The sequence below is a fragment of the Lissotriton helveticus genome, chromosome 5_1 (assembly GCF_964261635.1).
Source record: "Lissotriton helveticus chromosome 5_1, aLisHel1.1, whole genome shotgun sequence".
NCBI classification, from domain to species: domain Eukaryota; kingdom Metazoa; phylum Chordata; class Amphibia; order Caudata; family Salamandridae; genus Lissotriton; species Lissotriton helveticus.
The window spans coordinates 936,382,567-936,401,909 of record NC_136065.1 but is presented as its reverse complement, the minus strand read 5'-3'; the positions used below and the strand labels follow the sequence as shown (position 1 = coordinate 936,401,909).

At 46.4% G+C, this 19,343-nt stretch overlaps 1 protein-coding gene across 15 annotated transcripts in view; it reads right to left on the bottom strand.

The window, feature by feature from the left end:
• Positions 1-19,343, bottom strand: part of CPEB3 (cytoplasmic polyadenylation element binding protein 3) — a 1,058,629-nt gene that overhangs the window by 125,279 nt on the left and 914,007 nt on the right. For all 15 annotated transcript variants that reach the window (XM_078643412.1, XM_078643411.1, XM_078643415.1 and 12 more), the window contains one exon: positions 4,572-4,686. In XM_078643412.1, coding sequence (XP_078499538.1) covers positions 4,572-4,686 — 115 coding nt within the window. The remainder of the gene's footprint in view (positions 1-4,571; positions 4,687-19,343) is intronic.

The window sequence follows — 19,343 nt, the reverse complement described above, 5'->3', positions numbered from 1 at the left end:
TTGTGAAGTGAGTGTAGTGCCGCACTCCATTGATATGTGCGCTGAGGGTGAGAGCACGTGCAGGCTGGTATGTCATAAGTTTTCATGAGCATTTTGCCGAGTGCACGCGGCACATTGGGGTTAATGCTATGTGAAAGGTATCGAACGACATCCATGATTTAAAATGTGTATTAAAATTAAACATTCTTGTAGTAAGCATGCAAAGACTGACATCACAAATGCATCTAAAGGTACAACTCATAACATACCATAGTAACATGGTAAAATGCCGTACTGCCACATGTGCCCAATGTATCCTGCCCCTGACCCGGGCTGCTCTCCTCCCGCGGACCACAGACAGGGCCCCCGGCGCCTCTTCCCCCGGCCTTACCTGCGGGAGGGGGTCGGGGCAGTCCGCCAGCCTCAAGCTATCCAGCGGTCCCGGGTGTTGTTCCTCATGTGGGACGGAGAGGGGGGGTTCCCGGCCGCACAGCCTCCCCCTGTGTGGATGCAGCGATTGATCAGTCCCAGACACAAAAATGCGAATAAATGGCAGCGATCAGAAAGAAAACAACCCCAGGCATAACAAGCGCTCAGAACAAGCGCCTGACTTCCTGCTGGCGTAAAAGCTTTGTTATCTTCTTTATGGGGCCATCTGTTGGCCCCATAAAGAAGATAAGAAAGCTTTTACGCCAGCAGGAAGTCAAGGAGCCCAGTCTGAAAAGGACGGGGCTAAAAGAGAAAGAAGAACGTCACTAGGACCTCTTCTCCAATGGCTGGCCAACGTTTAGGACGCCAGCCTATGGGGAAGAGGGGCGGGGCTTAACCTCGCTAGTGAAAGTTCCTCTATCTCATTAAGTCTCGCCAGCTCGACTGTGCATGTGCGCAGTCTTTCGCAGGCTAAGACCTAAAACACATGTAGCAGGGGCTGGGAGTGTCCGAAACAGCAAACGGCGGGACCGTTTAAGCACGCAGGACAAACCAAAGTAGGCATTGATGAAGTGCAGGGTCAGGAACGAATGTAAAAGATGAGAGGTGCTTCAAGCCACAGCCTAGATTACAGCATGCCACGCAGAACAGCGCATGTGCTGCCCAGGCTTGACCTAAAAATGAAGGCTTTAAAAATCAAAAGGTTGTAGCATCTAGCAGGAGCCTTACTATTAAGTAAAGCATGTACAACCTGCTGTAGTCGTGGTGTTGCTACTGATGACTGTAGTGGGGTAGAAGAAATGGTGGTAACATCTTGCACAGCAGTCTGGATAAAAACATTTTTTTTCAACTGTTTCAAATACATGTATCAGATAAGAAAATGAATGTATAGTCAAGGAGTACATTTTTCCGATTTAAAATAGTCCCACATGCATTGTAATGCATCAGCCTATAGAAGGTGTAAAGATATATAAAACAACCAACACGATGAGGTGAGAGAGTGAAGCCCACACTATGTGTATTTTAAAGAACTGGTAACAATAGGTCAGCCGACAGCTGTGCTGTCAAGCCACACCAAAAACTGGCCAAATAGGAAGTAAATATCACGAGTCCTCAACAGACTGTGGAGTAGTGCAAACTCAATAATAGTGGCTAGGAGACTGCAGAGTCATAATTTTTAGCTACAATACTGTGAGTGGTATTCATGCCAAAGAAACTAGCATACATAGTGCTCCTAGCTTCACTTTCACGGAAAAGGCGGGTCTAAAGCATCTTCCTAAACAGAGGTTTGGTAGGTTAAATTCTGATGCTGACCGGCAACTGATTCCAGAGCTTCGACACTCGATAGGAGAGGCATCTACCTCCCCATCTAGCATTATAGCTTTTGGGGACCTGAACTAGACCTTTATTGGCAGATCTAAGATTCCGCAGAGGGGACTGCCACTGGAAATGTCTCTATAGGTCCAACGACTCTCCAGCATACAGAGCTTTGTGCACCAGGCATAGCACCTTGAACTCAATGCGCTGCTTGACCGGAAGCCAGTGAAGCTCCCTGATGCTGCTAGAGATATGGTGGTATTTCGGAATATTAAGTAGTACTCTTGCTGCTGCATTTTGCAGTGATTGGAGTTTTAACAGTTGGAATTTGTCTACGCCCAGGAAGAAGGTGTTACAGTAGACGATTCAAAAAAGAATTAGGGCAACTACAACAGATTTTCTGAGGTCTAGTGGAATTAAAGGTAACATTTTGCACCAAATATTTAATGGAAAAAAGCATAAAGATGTCAAAAGATTGATCTGTCCTGCAAAGTTAAATTGGGTATCAAACAGGAATCCTAAGTTCCTTGCTTTTGCCGCTGGATTCGGTCAGTGACCTGCTTCCACCGGCCACCAGGATTGGTTCCAGAGTGGCGGTCCATTTCCAAACGCCATGACCTCCGTTTTGTCAGTATTTAATTACAGTTCTGATGCATCCAACCCATGACGTGCCTCACACAGCTGTGAAATCTCCCCGCCTCGGTTTCCACACTCGAGGAGATGGAGTTAACAATTTGCGTGTCATCAGCATATGATACCAACGAAAAACTGTGAGCCCCTATCAGCTTGGCCAAAGACGTAACATAGATGTGAAATAATGTTGGTGACAGTGCTGAGCCTTGGGTCACACCAAAGGGGAGGGAGAAACTCTCCGATTTAACATTTTCCCAGCACACCCCCTGTTCCCTTGCAGTAAGGAATGAGGTGTGAAGGTTTAGGGCTGCCAATTTGATTCCTATAGCCTTCAGCAGCTGCATTAACGATGGTTCACTGTATCAAACGCTGCTGATAGGTCAAGTAGGATTAGGATGGCTCTTCCTCCCGGTCAAGCTGCCTGCGTATTTCCTTCGAGGCCATGATTAGAACTGACTAAAGCCGTGTTGGGTGGGCATTGGCCTCTAGATAGCCAATTAGATCTTGGTTAATAGATTTTTCTAGGATCTTGGCCGCCAATGCAAGGCAGGATATGGGTCAGGAGTTTTTCACCTCGGAACGGTCAAGAGAAGGTTTCTTTAGTATGGGTCTGATACATGCTTTCTTCCAAGAGGTGTGGAAGGTTGCTGACCTGATTACGTTATTCAGAAGTGGGGCTAGATGTATACTAATCTGTAGACATGATAATTTAGTTTGGCACTGTAGAGGAGATCAAATCTAAGTGGTAAACACTTGAGCTTACACATTGTCTCTCTCATATCTTATTTCCATACATGGGTGTTTACCGTGGTGCTTCGGGGTACCGTGGTCAGAATAAGAGTTATAGGAAGGAGAAAAATGCACAGGGCAATCAGGCCTGACCAGGAGTAAATCTTACCAAATTAAATTTGCCATTATTTCTGCCCTGGTCATAGCTCATGCTACTAGGGGTCCAATAGCTTGCGGTTATGTAGGAATTCGCTGCTCAGGACCTGCTGCATGCCAATACTAGTCTGGAGAGCGGGTAGGCATGAGGACGGCCCAGCAGCAGACATTTGTCAAGGATAACACAAGCAATGACGAAATGGTAGCATGGTTAATAGCACGCACACTACAAAGAAAACAGTGAAGGGAAAGGAAGAAAGTCTTCTATTCATATGCACAGCTAGAGCGAATGGACTACTTTGTCACAGGACTGAGATTACCAGAACCAGATGCGGGACCACTGGGGCATGGCAGGTGCGTCACTTGTGAAAACACTGACAACTGCATAAACTCAGGGTTTCGCTGACAGTAAAGGGGTTTATGTGCCTCCCTAGCTGAGGGGAAAACACATTACACCAACTACTGTTTAACTCAGTCATCCTCAACTATCTCTGGTCACAACTAAAATACCTATGAGCAGAGTTACCTTGTGCTGTTATTGTTAGGTTTTATGTTGTGGTAGGTTTTATTAAGCTCTCCCATTTCAAGTCTGTGTTCTTGACAATAAAAACCCACAATGTATGATCAGAATTAGTGTTCTCTTGGGTTACCTTCAACATCCTTGTCACATAAAATGTGATTAGAGGTTTGTTGCCCAAACTAGATTAATCTAGCGGAAATCACTGGAAGGCATCTACGGGGGAATTATATGAGAGCAAGTGTTATAGCTAGGGTGTCAAGTGCTCTAGGGAAAGGACAGAAATGGACCCTTGGCAGCTGTTTGTACTGTGAAATGCAGCAGTAATCAGGGTTCAGTGGGCACCGTATGTCTCTGGGCCCCACTACCACTGCACATGTTCCACCGATGGAAGAAATGCCGCTCCCATCAGAGTTTGGACACAACCTCTCCTCATTGCAGCCTCCTTTGTTATCATTGTTCGAAAGCTTATGTCTTCGGAGTCCTTAAATACTCTTGTAGTCACTTGCTTTTTGTAATGCTTTACTGGCGTCTGTCAAACGTTTGGTGGAATGCAGCACATGGGGTCAGACATTAGTCAAGTAGGGAGAAGGACAGGAAAGTATTGTGGGTGTTAGTTTTTGCTGCCATACTCATTTTTATCAGTTCTGGTTTCCCCGTCTCTTTCGCTCCATTTTTTATTTAATATAGCAACCACCAGCTGATAATTTACAAAACAAACTACGTAGTGACTTTTAATGGGTGTTGTCAAATGAGGGCATTACACAGGATAGTCTTTAGCACTCGAATTTAAAGGTCTGCTTCCACTTACCAGCTCGTAGAGGTCGTGGCACCCCACCAACAAAGATAGTCTTCCTTGGATCAAGAGGCTGAGAACCATCCATGACAAAGTCACTATCACTTAAATTCCACGGCCGAATTTGAACCTGAAAGACAAAAGAGAAAACATTTTCCACAAATATAAAGCAACCTATTACTCTCTCTCTGAGATAGTCTGCCTGGAGGCATTATCAATGGCTATATGAACTCTTGTACTCTTATTTAAAAGGTCAGAGTTTCATAAGTGTCCTGGTGAATTTGTCCTGGGTGAAGAGCAGCACACAACAGCATGTTTTTGGGTATTTCCTGGATGGATCCAGTCATAAATTTTGGAGGATAATACACTGTGGGCTATGTTGATTTCTGGTAACATGACAGGCCACTGAACAATCCTTTATCAACCATGTGGTCCCTGCCATGCACGGAGGGATTGGGGTTATGCTTCTCCATTTTCAGTGTACCTTTCTATTCCCTGGTCCCCACATCATGAACATGTTATGATGAAGACATGTTCATAAGGGCATTTTAAAAGGTAGGCACTTTGTGGTGGCACATTTAGCCGGGCAAATTATTTATTATTGTCAGTAAATGGGTAAAGCATGTTTTATCCATCGATTATGGAAAACAGTGTGCCTAGTTTCTTTTTTGCACCTTAGTTGTTTGCTGTGTTTTTCTCTTTTGCATACTGGCGAAAATGTTTTTTTTTTCATTAAAAAGCCCCAAAAAGCTGTTTCCTTTGAAAAATATGTAAAGTAGACTTTTCTTGTTAAGCTGGCTCTCTGTGTACAATATTTAGACTCAAATATGCTTCTACAGTCAGACTGCTGGTCAATAGTTGTTTTCTTGGTGTTATGCTTGCACCGTGGCATGCCTGTTGTATTAGAGTACAAAGCTGGAATTAAAAATGTTGATTGCTTTCTCATGAGCAAAACAACTGATTAGAAATGTATTATTACCTATAAAATGTAAAATCTTTGGAGTACGGTAATATATGTACATAAGGGACCAATAAGAATTACAGTTCACAAACCATCTGCATAGTGGACATCTAATAATTTCAGTACCAAAATGTTTTCACAGAATCTATTGGAAATCATTGCATGAACGAATATTGTATTCAAAAACACACAATCGGAAATATCGCAAAAACCACATGACAATTAACTCTACAGTTAGGCACGAATAACAAACCAGGAACAAATGTCAGTTACGATGGCCATGAACCACAAATATGAACGAAATATTACAAGTCATTGAAGCGAAAAACTATCCCCACTTTTACATGCTGGAAATCTTATCTATGGTATTGTTAATGAATAGTAGCAGAAATATTTGTGGAGGAAGGAGTCTTATCTGGCAACTACAATGGCACACAATTCAGGTAGACCAACAAAACAAAGAAAGAACAATGCTAACATCTTACAGTGTCCTGACTCACAGAAACATCATTAGCATTTTCTGGAGACATGAAGGCTAGTGGAACCCACTTATTCTGGACCGGGATGACCAGTTTTGTAACTTCAAGTAAAAACAAGCATTTACAATGCAACGGTTTCGCCTTTGGAAAAGTTAGAGCTATTTGCAATGTAAATGACAATGCCATTTATTTATCTGTTTTCAAAACCAACACATAAATACAAATTGTCATTTACAATGCCAATAGCTTAAACTTTTCCAAAGGCGAAACCGTTGCATTGTAAATGCTTGTTTTTGTGTGTGTGCAATTTACAGCAGTATATTAAATAACGCACGTGACGTCCATTCGGACCGGCGGATTTTCACCCAGCAAAGCGCTCGCGATAGTCCGACCGCGCGCAGGAGGCTCGCAGATCTACAGAAAGTGAATCTACAATTTGTCCCACAATAATATTTTGGCCTGCTCTAAATAGCAGGCACTTTCAGCTTCTCATGGTGTAGTTTCCTTATCAAACACAGCTACACTATATGCTTTCCTGAGTTTCAAACCTTAGATTATATTTTCTCACGGATGAAGAGCCTTTGTTGAAAAAAACATGGGACCGCGCAATTATAACCAGCGAATCCTCCAAGATTAAAAGTTTCAAAAGCCAACAGGCCATGATTTTGCATCGACCACGTGGAGGTGATAAACGTCTTCTTGAAGACAAACCCAAAAAAAAAGAAAAAAAAGAATCATGCCCGTTATAAATTACACACGACTTCAAGGTCACATAACAAATCAGTTACCATAAAGCCTACAAACACGCTAGGACTGTTCACGTTGCCTGCAAGACACGGCTTCACATACTCGACGTAGATGATAGATAAATTAACATTTATGAAGGTTGTCTAAGCGTGTGAGTACGCTTGCAGGAAAATAAACATGAATGTAAACATATATGTCCACACACATATATAACTATATACACAGAGACATGCCTGCAACCCTAAATTGCATCAATGGGTATGCACGTTAAAAGTCGTGTGAAAAACAGATGTGTAAAGCAATGCATTTCGAAAATTAACTTTTTAATTCTATGTTTTTTGCGACTCGTCCCTTTTCAAATATTGAATTTTCAAGAAAACTACTGTTTTTCAAATGATAACCGGGTTCAAGAAGAATGAAACCATGCGTCTCAGTTTTGGAACAGCTGGGTGGCACATACTTTAAAGTTTTTTTCTGTCCCGGTTTCTTTCTAGCTTGTGAAAACAGAAAGCTCTCTGCAGAACAAGACACACGATCAGCCCCCACAATGTTTGTTGCATTACAATTCGGCCTGGAATCGGACGTGAGTGGTCGGGCCATTACGCGGTTGGCCGGGGCTTTTGATTACAAGTGTGAACGCACAGATGAACAACGTTTCAGCAGCTGGATTCAGTGTGTACACCGTGTGTGCGGCGAAGGGGCCTTTCATTTCAGAGCCAATTGGCGGTCTGAGGGAGCTCCCTGGTTTGCCAACTGAGTCCCTCTTCACGTACCATGGGCAAGGTCAGCCCTGTGATGACCTGGGTGTAATGCTGCAGCCGGGCAAGGAGTGTGGGTTGTAATGGGAAAGAAACGTGCTTGAAAAAGGGGACCAGCCATTACCGATTGTAGTCAAAACAATAAGACATTATTTAGTATAAAATCTTACACTTTGGTATTAAGGTTCACTTAATGAGAAAATGAGATTCTGACCGAAAATTGAGTGAAAAGGTTAAACTAAACTGTAGAAAAGCGGTCCTGTTGTGTGCGCTCAAGCAAACTGAAAGAGAAACTGAAAGCTTTAAGACGCAGGCTCTCGAGTCCTGGGGTAGCGTCCCAGGTACCCACAACCACAGAGGATTACAAGTAGGAGAAAAAACAGTGGTATATGAGCGTCTGGTGGAATGTACCCCCCCCCCCCAAAAAAAACCAGCCTTCAGTTATTATTGTCCTAAAAAGTGAATCGTGTCAGTCAGATATGGCCCCACTTTCTCGAGTGTGAACATCTGTTCAATGTGTCTGAGAAAATCATGTTTTAAGAATGAAATGATTTTATTGAAATACTATTTTCAGGCTGTCTGTCCCCAGCGACTGTGTCTCTCACTCCGAGTTGGCGCTCACTCACGTTGCAGTCTCTGTATCTGTGCCAAACAAAACAAGTCAGGTCCCGGGCCGGCCAGCCAATCACAGCGCGGCCCGGGACAAAGGGGCGGGACTTAAAAAAGCCAGAGAAACGCCCCCGAATCGCGTTTTCCCCGAGAAAGCGTGATTGGCAGCCTCTGTCTCCCAATGGCTAGCCTCCATTTATGGAGCTAGCCAATGAGAGACAGAGGCGGGTCATCGATCCGACATACAACTCAAGAGGTTGTTTAGCGCATGCGCACTACGTGCGCACTTGCAGGCAAAACCTAAACAGACCCGGAGACACTTTCAAAGTTGAAGTAATACCCAAACAACAAAGGAGTAGATTACATATTTGTTCTGATAATCTGAGATTAAGATTGGTGCAGAGTTACCCAAAAGTAACATCTCAGCACTAGAGAAATTCAGACATTTTACTTTCTGAACTAGAGATTAACAAAGAATAAAAGAGTTAACAAATTGTATTTTTTGACTCTTCATCATACTTTATGAAATGTTACAACCACAGTCAATATGTTTTATGTAATTACTGAAACATTTACAATCGAAATAAATGAACCTATCTTGGAACAAGGAATGATGATCATGTGACTGGTAAAAAGGGCAAAATCCACAGTGAACGATTCAAAGCAGTCGAGGGGTGATGCTGCAGCTACACAGTATTAAGTGCAGTGCAATATTTTCAGGTAAGATTCTAGAAAACCCAAGCAATAGTAAATATGACTTAGAAGTCATGAGGTCATTGGAATGTCATCAATACAATATTTCAAACAATTTTGAAGGAAAAGCAGCAAATCGTTAAAGCCTTCGTTCCAAACCACATTTATTTTATTTTATTAATGACATTTAATAAAGCGCGAACAATTGCCCCTATCAAGGGTTGAACACAGTTATGTGATGTTTAATAAAGCTACACCTCTACAATTTTATTAAAGCAGGAGTTGATTCTAGCCCCGTTATGCAGGTTGTCCTGGCTCGCGATGAAAGCTCCCCATTCTGGCCATTATCTCTACCAACAGATTTAAGATATTGAGACACGTGATACATTTTAAAGACCTATTATCTTAGCCAACAACAAAACGCCAAATTAAAAACCTCTTGGTGTGGGAATAAGACCCAGATGACGGAACCAGAAATGGTAGCATGCTGCTCTAGCAAATGAAGTTATTTCTGCTTTTCAATCCACCTGCATGATGGAATTTTAAGTAAAAGTTAATATGGGTAAATATGTCCATGGGATGGTTGGGAAGTTGCATGGTAAGAACACCTGCAAACTGTGGTGAATACACACAATCTACAAGGCACCTTACATGTGTGGGTATTCAAAAAACCTCCATGGATAGTTTTATATTCAGAAAGAACAATAGTTACTTACCTGTAATCTGTGGTTCTCCAGTATTGGTGTCTTTCATAGATTCACAAGCCTGAATCATTTCCCGTCATCGGAGGGGGAGTCCCACGGTACATTAAAAAGCAATAATATGCCTATAAAAAGGCCAACACCTTGGTAATAACCAACCAGAAAGTAAAGTATCCTAAGCTACAGTGCAAAAAACTTCCACACTCATGACTATCATAGTCATTTTGTATAGACCAAACTGCAGCCAATCAGGCGACAGCACCCACCAGAAGGTTCTCCCCAGAGGCTCAGGCTCTCAGATTTTCTCGCAAAGGAGTGAAACCAACATAATCACCTGAAGGAGCCTCTGAGGGGAGGTGGGCGGGTGCATGTGAATCTATGAAGGACACCAATACTGGAGAACCACAGATTACAGGAAAGTAACTCATGTTCTTCTCCAGTATTGGGGTGTCTTTTATAGATTCACATGCTTGAATCAGAGTAGATCGCTGTACAGAACATCATGCTCATTAGACGCTACTTGTATCACAGTATACATGCATGTTTTGTAAAAGAGAATAACATGTAAGAACAAGCGTCTAAAAAAGGAGCATAGAGGAGAAGGGAGAACAGAGGCTCACCTTATTTGAAAAGATTGCGAAGAACTGCTCATCCCACCGAAGTATCTGCATCACTTGCAGTGTCCATACAGTAATGTTTGGTGAAGGTATGATTGCTGGACCTGCAAATCTGATGGAGAGGTACACCAGCGAAGAGAGCGGTAGAGGAGGAGACCGCTCTTGTAGAATGTGCCCTTGGCAAGGACTGTAGAGGTCTTCCCGCTTGCTGATGACAGGCTTATCGCTGAGGACATTCACCGGGCTATACAGCGAATCCCTGACGTAGCTTTCCATATGCTACAAACAATTGATCTGTTTTCCTTATTGTAGCAGTTCATTGGCGATAGAACTTGAGACATCTTCTGATGTCTAGTGAATGTAAGGCCCTTTTTGCCGCTGTTTGCGGATTTGGAAAGAATGTCTTTAGAATCAACGGCTCGTTAAGATGAAAGTCAGAGGGAACTGTCGGCATGTAAGTAGGATTGGTACGTAGCACCACTGAATTTGAAGTGAATTGCAAAAACGGAGATTTGATCATGAACGCCTGAATGTCGCTGACTCTCCGTGTTGAAGTCAGTGCTAAAAGTAAAGAAACCGGAGGAGGAGCTTCTCGCGTAACCGGGATGGTCGCGTGAGCACAGGGCTCCCAGACCTTCGCCACCTCCGGCATTTATGCTGACTATAATCCTGGTTATGACGACGGATCATTGAAGATGCAACCCAACTGATATGATAGTTGCTTTCAAAAATTTATTTGGTCCGAGGGAACAGATTTTATGACGTTCTGAACTTTCCTGGCCTGCTCCACGGATCTGCCCCAGGCTCGAGTTGATGATCTGCCTGGACGGTAATTGAACAACAGGGGCTTCCCTGATCCTAGTTTCGACCCTGGACTTGGCTTTCAGTTTCGCTTTTGGCTCGGACCCTTCTACGCAGCGGATTTGACCCCGCCGCCCACGGAATGCTCCACTTCGCGGTCCCACTTCAGGGCTGGGACTGTATATCACCGCTCGGAGTGTGATGTGGAACACACTGTCCTTTGGTTGAGCATTTGTGGGTGATTTTGATGTAGCCATTTTCACCAGATCTCGGGGTCCCCTCGGGGGCGCTGCTTCCAAAATGGCCAGCAAGCCCGAGGTTGAAAAGCGAAAGACCAAGACTGTTCACCGTGGGGGCTCCGTACAATCTAATGTCATGGACCGATACACCCATCCTAAGGGATCCCCGGTGGAACGGGCAAGCCTCCGGCGGACAGGAGAGATGACCCCACGGTGGACGACGACCCGACTCTGCATGATATTATGGGCGCCATTGCGAGTATGCAGACCTCAATTGGTGTGCAGTATGAAACCCTGGCGCAAAAACTGGACACAGTGGCGATCGATGTCAACTTGATCAGGGCTGATTTAGCTAAAATGAACGAAAAAGTTAAATCCCTGGACTTGAAGACATCTAGCCTCACGACGGAAGTCTCCGATCTCCAAACGGAGGTCCGCGATCTGCGGTCCTCTAATGACTCCTTCTCCCGTCGTTTGGAAGATTTTGAAAGTCGTTCTAGGCGGAACAACGTCCGTATTGTGGGTGTCCCTGAGAATTCAGATAACTTAAATGTCGACCTCATCGTGGAGGACCTCATCGTCAATCATCTCGCACCCAAAGGCCTGAGTAAATTCTTTGCGGTGGAGCGGGCTCACAGAGTGCCGGGTGGTAAACCTAAGCTGGGTGCTATCCGCGGCCCATAATCGCCAGGATCTTTCATTTCCGTGATCGGGATGCTATCCTACAGGCATCGCGCTTGGGTGGCCCCACGAAATTTGAGAATACGACGGTGAGTTTCTACCCAGACTTCACTCAGTTTGTGCACAAGCAAAGGATGGGGTTTCAGGGAGTGAAGAGACGTTTGAGAGACAGGGACATGAAATACGCAATGCTATTTCCAGCTCGGCTACGTGTGGAACATGGAGATCGGCCGTTCTTCTTTGATCATCCTGAGGCTGCAAGTGACTGGCTCGACACACTGCCCAGGCGGCAGGAACACCCTGAACATTCCGGTGGAGCCGGGGGTGGACTGATGGAACAGGAATAGTAATGTGACTTGGTTCGCTGGACTACATATATATCTTTCGGCATGGTTTGTGGATCCTTTAACTTGCTTTAATTGAGGTGGTTCTCCAGGGGTGGCGGAGGGAGTGAGTCTCTTCCTCCTCTGGGGTTTGTTTTCGTAGATTAGTTATTCGCTAGAGCGACAGGCACACTGCAAGTTGGGGGGGGCCTTTGAGTCTAACGCAGGGGTGCAGGGTGGGGGGTCTTGTTTTGAGGGTAGGTTGGGGGAGGAGGGGGGAAGTTGTTATTGTTTGGTTCACTTCAAGGCACTATATTGATGGACTTTTGGACTTGGCTGTCGCGACTAATGTGGGGTGGATGCTGCGACTACGTTCGGGATGGGGGTAGGGGGCTCAAATTGCTGTGTTGGAATGTTAACGGGTTGGGGGACAGGATAAAACGTGGTGTGGTGTTACAACTCTTGAGACGTCTCTCCCCTGATGTTGTGCTGTTGCAAGAAACACATCTGATAGGCAATACATGCCAGGCCATGAATCGAAGGGGCTACCGTCTCCTGGCACACTCCGGCTTCACCACTGGCTCTAGGGGGGTGAGTATTTTGGTCAGAGTCTCCCTCCCCCTTGAGATCGATGCTGTCATTCTTGACGACAGGGGGAGATACGCCGCCATTACTGGACGATGGGAGGGGAAGGTCATCAATTTGCTCTCCGTTTATGTTCCGCCTGGCCTTCAGACCACGACCTTTGCTGACTTGGAGAGGGTAATACTGGGGCTCCCAGAAGGCATCCTTGTGCTGGGCGGCGATTTTAACTCTGTGGTCTCCGGAAATATCGATCGCTACCCACCTAGGGATCTAGGGAGGTCCCAGTCCTGGCTGGGTGGCTTCCTTGACACTCTGGGACTGATAGATTGCTGGAGGCTGCTACACCCTGGACAATTACAATACACCTTTCATTCTGGTGCACACGGTAGTCTCTCGAAACTTGACTATATCCTGATGCCCGCAACACAGGCCCCACTTGTTAAGGAGATCAGACATTTGGCTAGGGGTATTTCGGATCACTCCCCCTTATGGCTCGTAATGGAAACGGGACCGGGAACTGAGGGCCGGGTAGCCCCGATCAACCCTTGGTATCTCCGTGACCCTAAGTTCCGCCTGGAATTGATCAAATCACTCGACCATTATTTTGTGGAGAATGTGGGGTCTGTGTCATCGTCTGTCTCGCTATGGGAAGTCTATAAGACGGTCATCCGCGGCCACGCCTTATCGTTAATTAATAACGCTAAGAAACGTAAGTGCGAGGCAGTGGTCCGACTTGAAACTGAGATATTAGACATAGAAAGAGAGCTGGAATCTGATGTTACCCAGGACAGGTTGCACCTTCTCAGCCTCAAACAAACTGACTATAGAGCGTTGGTCACTGATGCCGCCAAGGTGATGAATAGAGAGCAGCAAGGCCGTTTGTATGACGTGGGTGATAAGGCCGGAAAGTTGATAGCCTGGTTGGACAAGAAGGAGAGGGCTTGTCGTGTGGTTCCTTCGATTGAGAGAGCGGATGGAGTGAGAGTGACTGGCCCGGTTGAGATTGTGGAGTGTTTTTCTGAGTATTTCCAAACCGTGTACTCCCCAGTATCGGACAGACCGGAACAGGATTCGCATCTGCTTCTGAGAGACATTGCTTTGCCCTGCTTGTCGGATCTGGATAGGGAACTGATGGATGCGACACTCTCTGTTGAGGAGGTCGCGACCGCAGTCCGCTCTGTGAGATCGGGAAAGGCCACAGGTCCGAATGGACTTCCCATCGAACTTTATAAGCTACGCCCAGATAAAATAGCACCACATCCTTGCTCGATGTTTTTAGAGTCGTTAGATGTGGGTACCCTCCCATTCGATCTAAGACTTGCGTCTATTGTCGTGATCCACAAGGAAGGGAAGCCGCGGGATTGCTGCGCGTCGTACAGGCCCATCTCGCTCTTAAACGCCGAGCCTAAGATCCTTGCGAAAGTGCTCGCAAATCGTTTAATCACTGTTATCTGCGACCTGATCCATCCGGATCAGTCCGGATTTATTCCTCACCGAAACACCGCACTGAACCTTCGGCGTCTACATGGCGCCCTTGCGAGAGCGTCCTCGTTGCGTGAATCGGCCATTTTGGCTTCTTTGGACGCCACAATGGCGTTTGATACGCTGGAATGGCCATACCTCTGGGCTGCCCTCGCCAAGTTTGGTTTTGGCCCTGTTTTCATCAGTTGGGTGAAACTACTATATCACGACCCCTTGGCTCAGGTTGTTGTTAATGGTCGTGTTTCTGGCTCATTTTCTCTCGGAAGGGGTACTCGCCAGGGGTGCCCGTTGTCTCCGCTTCTTTTTGCCCTCTCTTTGGAACCCTTGGCGGCTTGGCTGAGGTGGGAGCAGTCAATGAAGGGTATACGCTGGACCCCTGATTTTGAGGACTGAGTATCGCTTTACGCTGACGACATCCTGCTATACCTCACGTCACCTCGGAAGTCGCTAGTAGTGCTATTCGATGTATTGACCTCCTTCGGTAAAAATTCTGGCCTTGTGATCAATTGGTCCAAGTCCTGCGTGTACGTTCTCTCGGGAGACTCTCCTCTCTTGCCGCGTGGGTGCCCAATACAGGTGGTACACGCGGGTTTCAAATATTTGGGGGTGTTTATCACCTTAAATCCTGTGATTCGCTATGAACGAAACCTGCTGCCCCCGCTTCAGCGCTTGCGGTCTGATGTTGTGGCATGGCGTAGACTTCCGTTGTCCCCGCTCGGACGAGCGGCTCTCTTCAAGATTATGTCACTGCCCCGGTTTTTGTATGCCCTACAGAATACTTGCGATACCATCCCGGCCAGCTACTTTCGGGAGATTGAAAGCTTGCAGAGACAACTGATGTGGGGTGGGCGGTCCCGCATAGCCCTTGCCAAGTTAACACTTCCTTGGTAGGACGGTGGAATCGCTCTCCCGGATATTAAGCGCTACTACTGGGCCTCCCAACTTGGGGCGTTTAACCACGGCACGTACGATCCCACGTCGAACCCCGCGTTCGAAATGGACAGATGGTTGCTGCCTGGTGGTGACTACAACAGGGCGCTTTATACGAAATCCGCAGGAAGGATGCTCACTGGCCCTACCAAGATAGAGGTGCAAGTATGGCATCGTGCGAATGATGCCATGGGATGGAAGAATAGACTTACACGCGCTACTCCTCTCTATGCTTCCGAGAGGCTGGGCTCCCTATGGAAGACGAAAGGCTTTGATAGGTGGGACGTGATTGGTATATGCAGGGTGAATGATATATGGACTAAGGATAGGGTCAAAACCTTCGAGGAATTGAGACTGGAGTATGACCTAAGTGACAAGGAGTTTTTTTAGATATGCTCAGAACCGACACGCGGTGATGGCGGTTTTCCCTCCGGGTACTACTGTTCCGGAGGCGTCGCCGCTTGAAGATCGGGTGCTGGATGGGCACGTTCCCGACAGTACCATTTCGCTTATTTATAAAAAGTTGATAAACGATAGGACCGATCTTCTACAGCGACTTAGGGAAGCTTGGACTGGCGATGGTTTGGAGTTAGATGACGAAGACTGGCAGTCGGCCATATCTTCGCCGAAAGAGGTTGCAATTCCGGCCCGCCTCCGGTTTGTACAGCTTAAGATTCTCCACAGGATATATGTTACCGGTCCACGCATGGTCAGTATGGGTTATGCTTTGGATGGGCTGTGCAGGCGTGGTTGTGGCCTCCCAGGCACCTTTCTTCATATACTCTGGGAGTGCCCGGTGGTTGTTCGTTTCTGGAATCGAGTGCATGCAGTAATGGAAGAGGTCACGGGTGTTGCGTTGTTGCTTGAAGCTAGACGATGCTTGTTGAATGTTTGGGAATCAAATGATTATGATTTGGCACAGACTCAGTGGGTGACCCTTGGCAACATGATCGCTAATAGGGATATCGCCCAGTTGTGGGGCTCTCAGAGGCCGCCCACAGTTCTGGCATGGAAGGAGAATATGGACTGGTGCATGTTCAGGGAGAAGACGGTGTATGTGGCGCGTGGCAGGCCTCGCAAGTGGTGTAAGATTTGGGGTCAATGGAACTTCTACCGGGGAGAAATATGTACACCTCCCTTCACACACTTGGTGGCGGATCCTCCCTCCCCTTGACCCGACATTCCTGCTATTATGTTGCTCGGACTGTCTCCGGACTTGCTGCATCCCTCAATCCTCCCATCCTGCCATGTCAATAATTGTATTATGATCTTGTGCCTTCCTCCTTGCAGGACGCTTCGCCATTCGATTGATTGTACTGCCTTGATTATTTATTTTTGTTCATGTTGTTAAAAGTTTCAATAAAAAGAAATACAAAAAAAAAAAGTAAAGAAACCTTCCAAGAAAGGAACTTGAGATCTACTTTATGAATAGGTTCAAAGGGGTTGACGCATGAGCTGAGCGAGCACCACATTCAAGTACCAGGATGGAGGTGGACATCGAACAGGAGGAAACATTCGGAATAATCCCTTAAAAAATGCTGAATTATTCTTGATGAATAAAGGGAAGTAGATCCATCCTGACGAAATCTGGAAATGGCTGCCAAAAATACCTTAGAGTGGAATGAGATATACCCGATCTAGCCAAATGAAGAAAGAATGGCAAGTTCTGTTCCAGTTTAGCATGAATCGGATGTAGATTGGCAGAGTGACACCAGGCACAGAACCCTTTCCATTTGAGTTTGTAAGTCTTAATCGTGGACGTCGCTCTAGCAGTGGCTAGAACCTCTTGACAATCCGCAGGGATCTATAAGTGAGCGAATTCAATGTGCTGAGGAGCCAAGCTGCTAATTTCAAGGAAGCTGGATCCGGATGGCAAATTTGACCCCCTTGTATGGTCAGTAGATTCAGCATTGGTGGCAAATGAATGGTGTTGCACTCTGAGAGGAGGAGAAGCTCGGTGAACCAATACTGTTGAGGCCATCTGGGCGCAATAAGAATTAGGCGACATGGTTGTCTCAGGTAGGATTTGCTCTGGTGTAGCGTGCCCGGAATTGATGCAGACAGACTCGCACCAGATACCGAAGCGTTTACATTTTAGTTTATATGTCTTAGTAGTGGAGGGGCTTTTGCGTTCGCGAGAAACCTCCCTTCAGTCTGAGGCAATGCACAAGTGAGCCAATTCAGAGTGCTCAAGTTGAAGCCGTAAGCTTGAGGCCTGAGGAATGCGGATGGTGAATCCGTCCGTACTGCACTGTCAGAAGGTGCAGCAGAGGATGAAACATGATAGGTTTGCAGCAAGGTAGTAGGAGAAGACCCATGCACCACGGTCAGCGAGGCCGTCTGAGCACAATGAGTGGGATGTGACATGGTTAGAACCTCATTTTCCGCTGGAGACGAGGCACAAACAGAAACGGCGGAAAAGGGAATGCAAATACTGGTGACTAGTTCATCAAATGCAGTTCCGCACGATCTTTTGTGGGGAAGCCAGATTGCATAGTATAGGCATTTGCGGTTGAGAGGCGTCGCAAACAGATCCAGGTCTGGTTGGCACCCCAGGCATAAGATGTGGTCCAGGGTCTGTTGGTGGAGATCCCACCCATGGTTGTCCTAGGCGGATCCGCTGAGGGAGTCCGTCTTGATGTTTGAGACCCTTGGAACATGTATTGCAGAAATATCAACGCGATGGTGAATGGCCTATTCGCAAATGTGTTGCGCTTGTTTGGGCGACAGTGATCGCGTACCTCCTTGCTTGTTGAGATAGTGTATAGTGATAGTATTGTCTGTACACGCTAACACTGATTCCTCTCACACTAGGAAGCGGAAGGCTTTCAGAGCCAGGAAACTGGATAACAGCTCCAAGGTGTTAGTGTGTGACGTGCGTTGGAGAGGCGTCCATCTGCCTTTGATGGAAAAAAAACCTGAAGGTGCACTCCCTAACCTTCCAGAGAGGCATCGTTGGTAAGGGTGAGCGTTGGAGCGTCCGAGGAGGGAGCGGCCTGCTGCGACACTGGGAGCGTTGGCCCACCAGCCCAGCGGTGTCATCATTCGAAAGGCAAATAAAAAGTTGTCATTGAATGAGCCAGATATCTGTTGCCACTGCTGGGCTAGCTCCTCTAGCATTTTTCTCATGTGTAATCTGCAGTTGGGAACCAACTGGATGAAGGTGGAGGCCGTGGCCAGGAATGACTGAGAAACTACTGAAACTGACCTTTTTTTTTTTTTACGCAGAAGAACCACGAAGTGGGAGATGCAGGCCTGTCGTTCGTGTGAGACAAAAACCTTTGCTAGGTTTGTATTGATTGATGCTCCAAGAAATGTGCATATCGGAGGGAGCTAGGAGTAGTTGGGACTTGTCATGATTTCTTGAAAACCAGGTTTTGAAACCGTGACTGACAAGTCTGGGTGTGCTGGACTACTTGTTGATAAGAGCGAGCCCTTATTATACATTTGTCTAAGTAATGATAAATTTGTATGCCTTGCATATGGCCATGTCTGAACTGGGGTGGCAGAGTGGGCTAAAGAACGGTGATGGATTAAACCCAGATCTTTTGACTGGGTGTGAGTGTTTGATTGGTTCAGATGCTCCGTCCATCACCACCCCCTTTTGTACCGCTTTGTTCGCCATAAGTTGGCAGGGTATGCTCAGACGTGAGTCCCTTGCTCACTTTGCCACTGGAGTCAAGCAAGCCTGGCTGAAGACGGCTGAAATACCAGAAACCGGTCCTAGGAAGCTTGTTTCTGGTCCAGGGAAGGCATGGCTTGGCAGTTCGGGCTGGACTGTTCCCATGAGGCACAGGGTCAGACTGATTTGCATATGGCCATGTGTGAACTGGGGTGGCAGAGTGGGCTAAAGAACGGTGATGGAATAAATCCAGATCTTTTGACTGGGTGTGAGTGTTTGATTGGTTCAGATGCTCCGTCCATCACCACCCCCTTTTGTACCGCTTTGCAGACGTAGACAGGCTGCCACTGGTCCCAGGATCCACGTAAAGACACGTGGAGCGGACCGAAGTCCAAAAGGTAGGACCTTGAATTGAAAAAGTTTTGTACCTATTATAAAGTGTAGCCACTTCCTGTGCCTTGGAAGGATTGGCACATGAAAATAGACCTCCTGGAGGCCGAGTGTAATTATAAAGTTGTTCTGGCAGTAGAACTTTAGGACCTTCTTGAGGTACATTTGA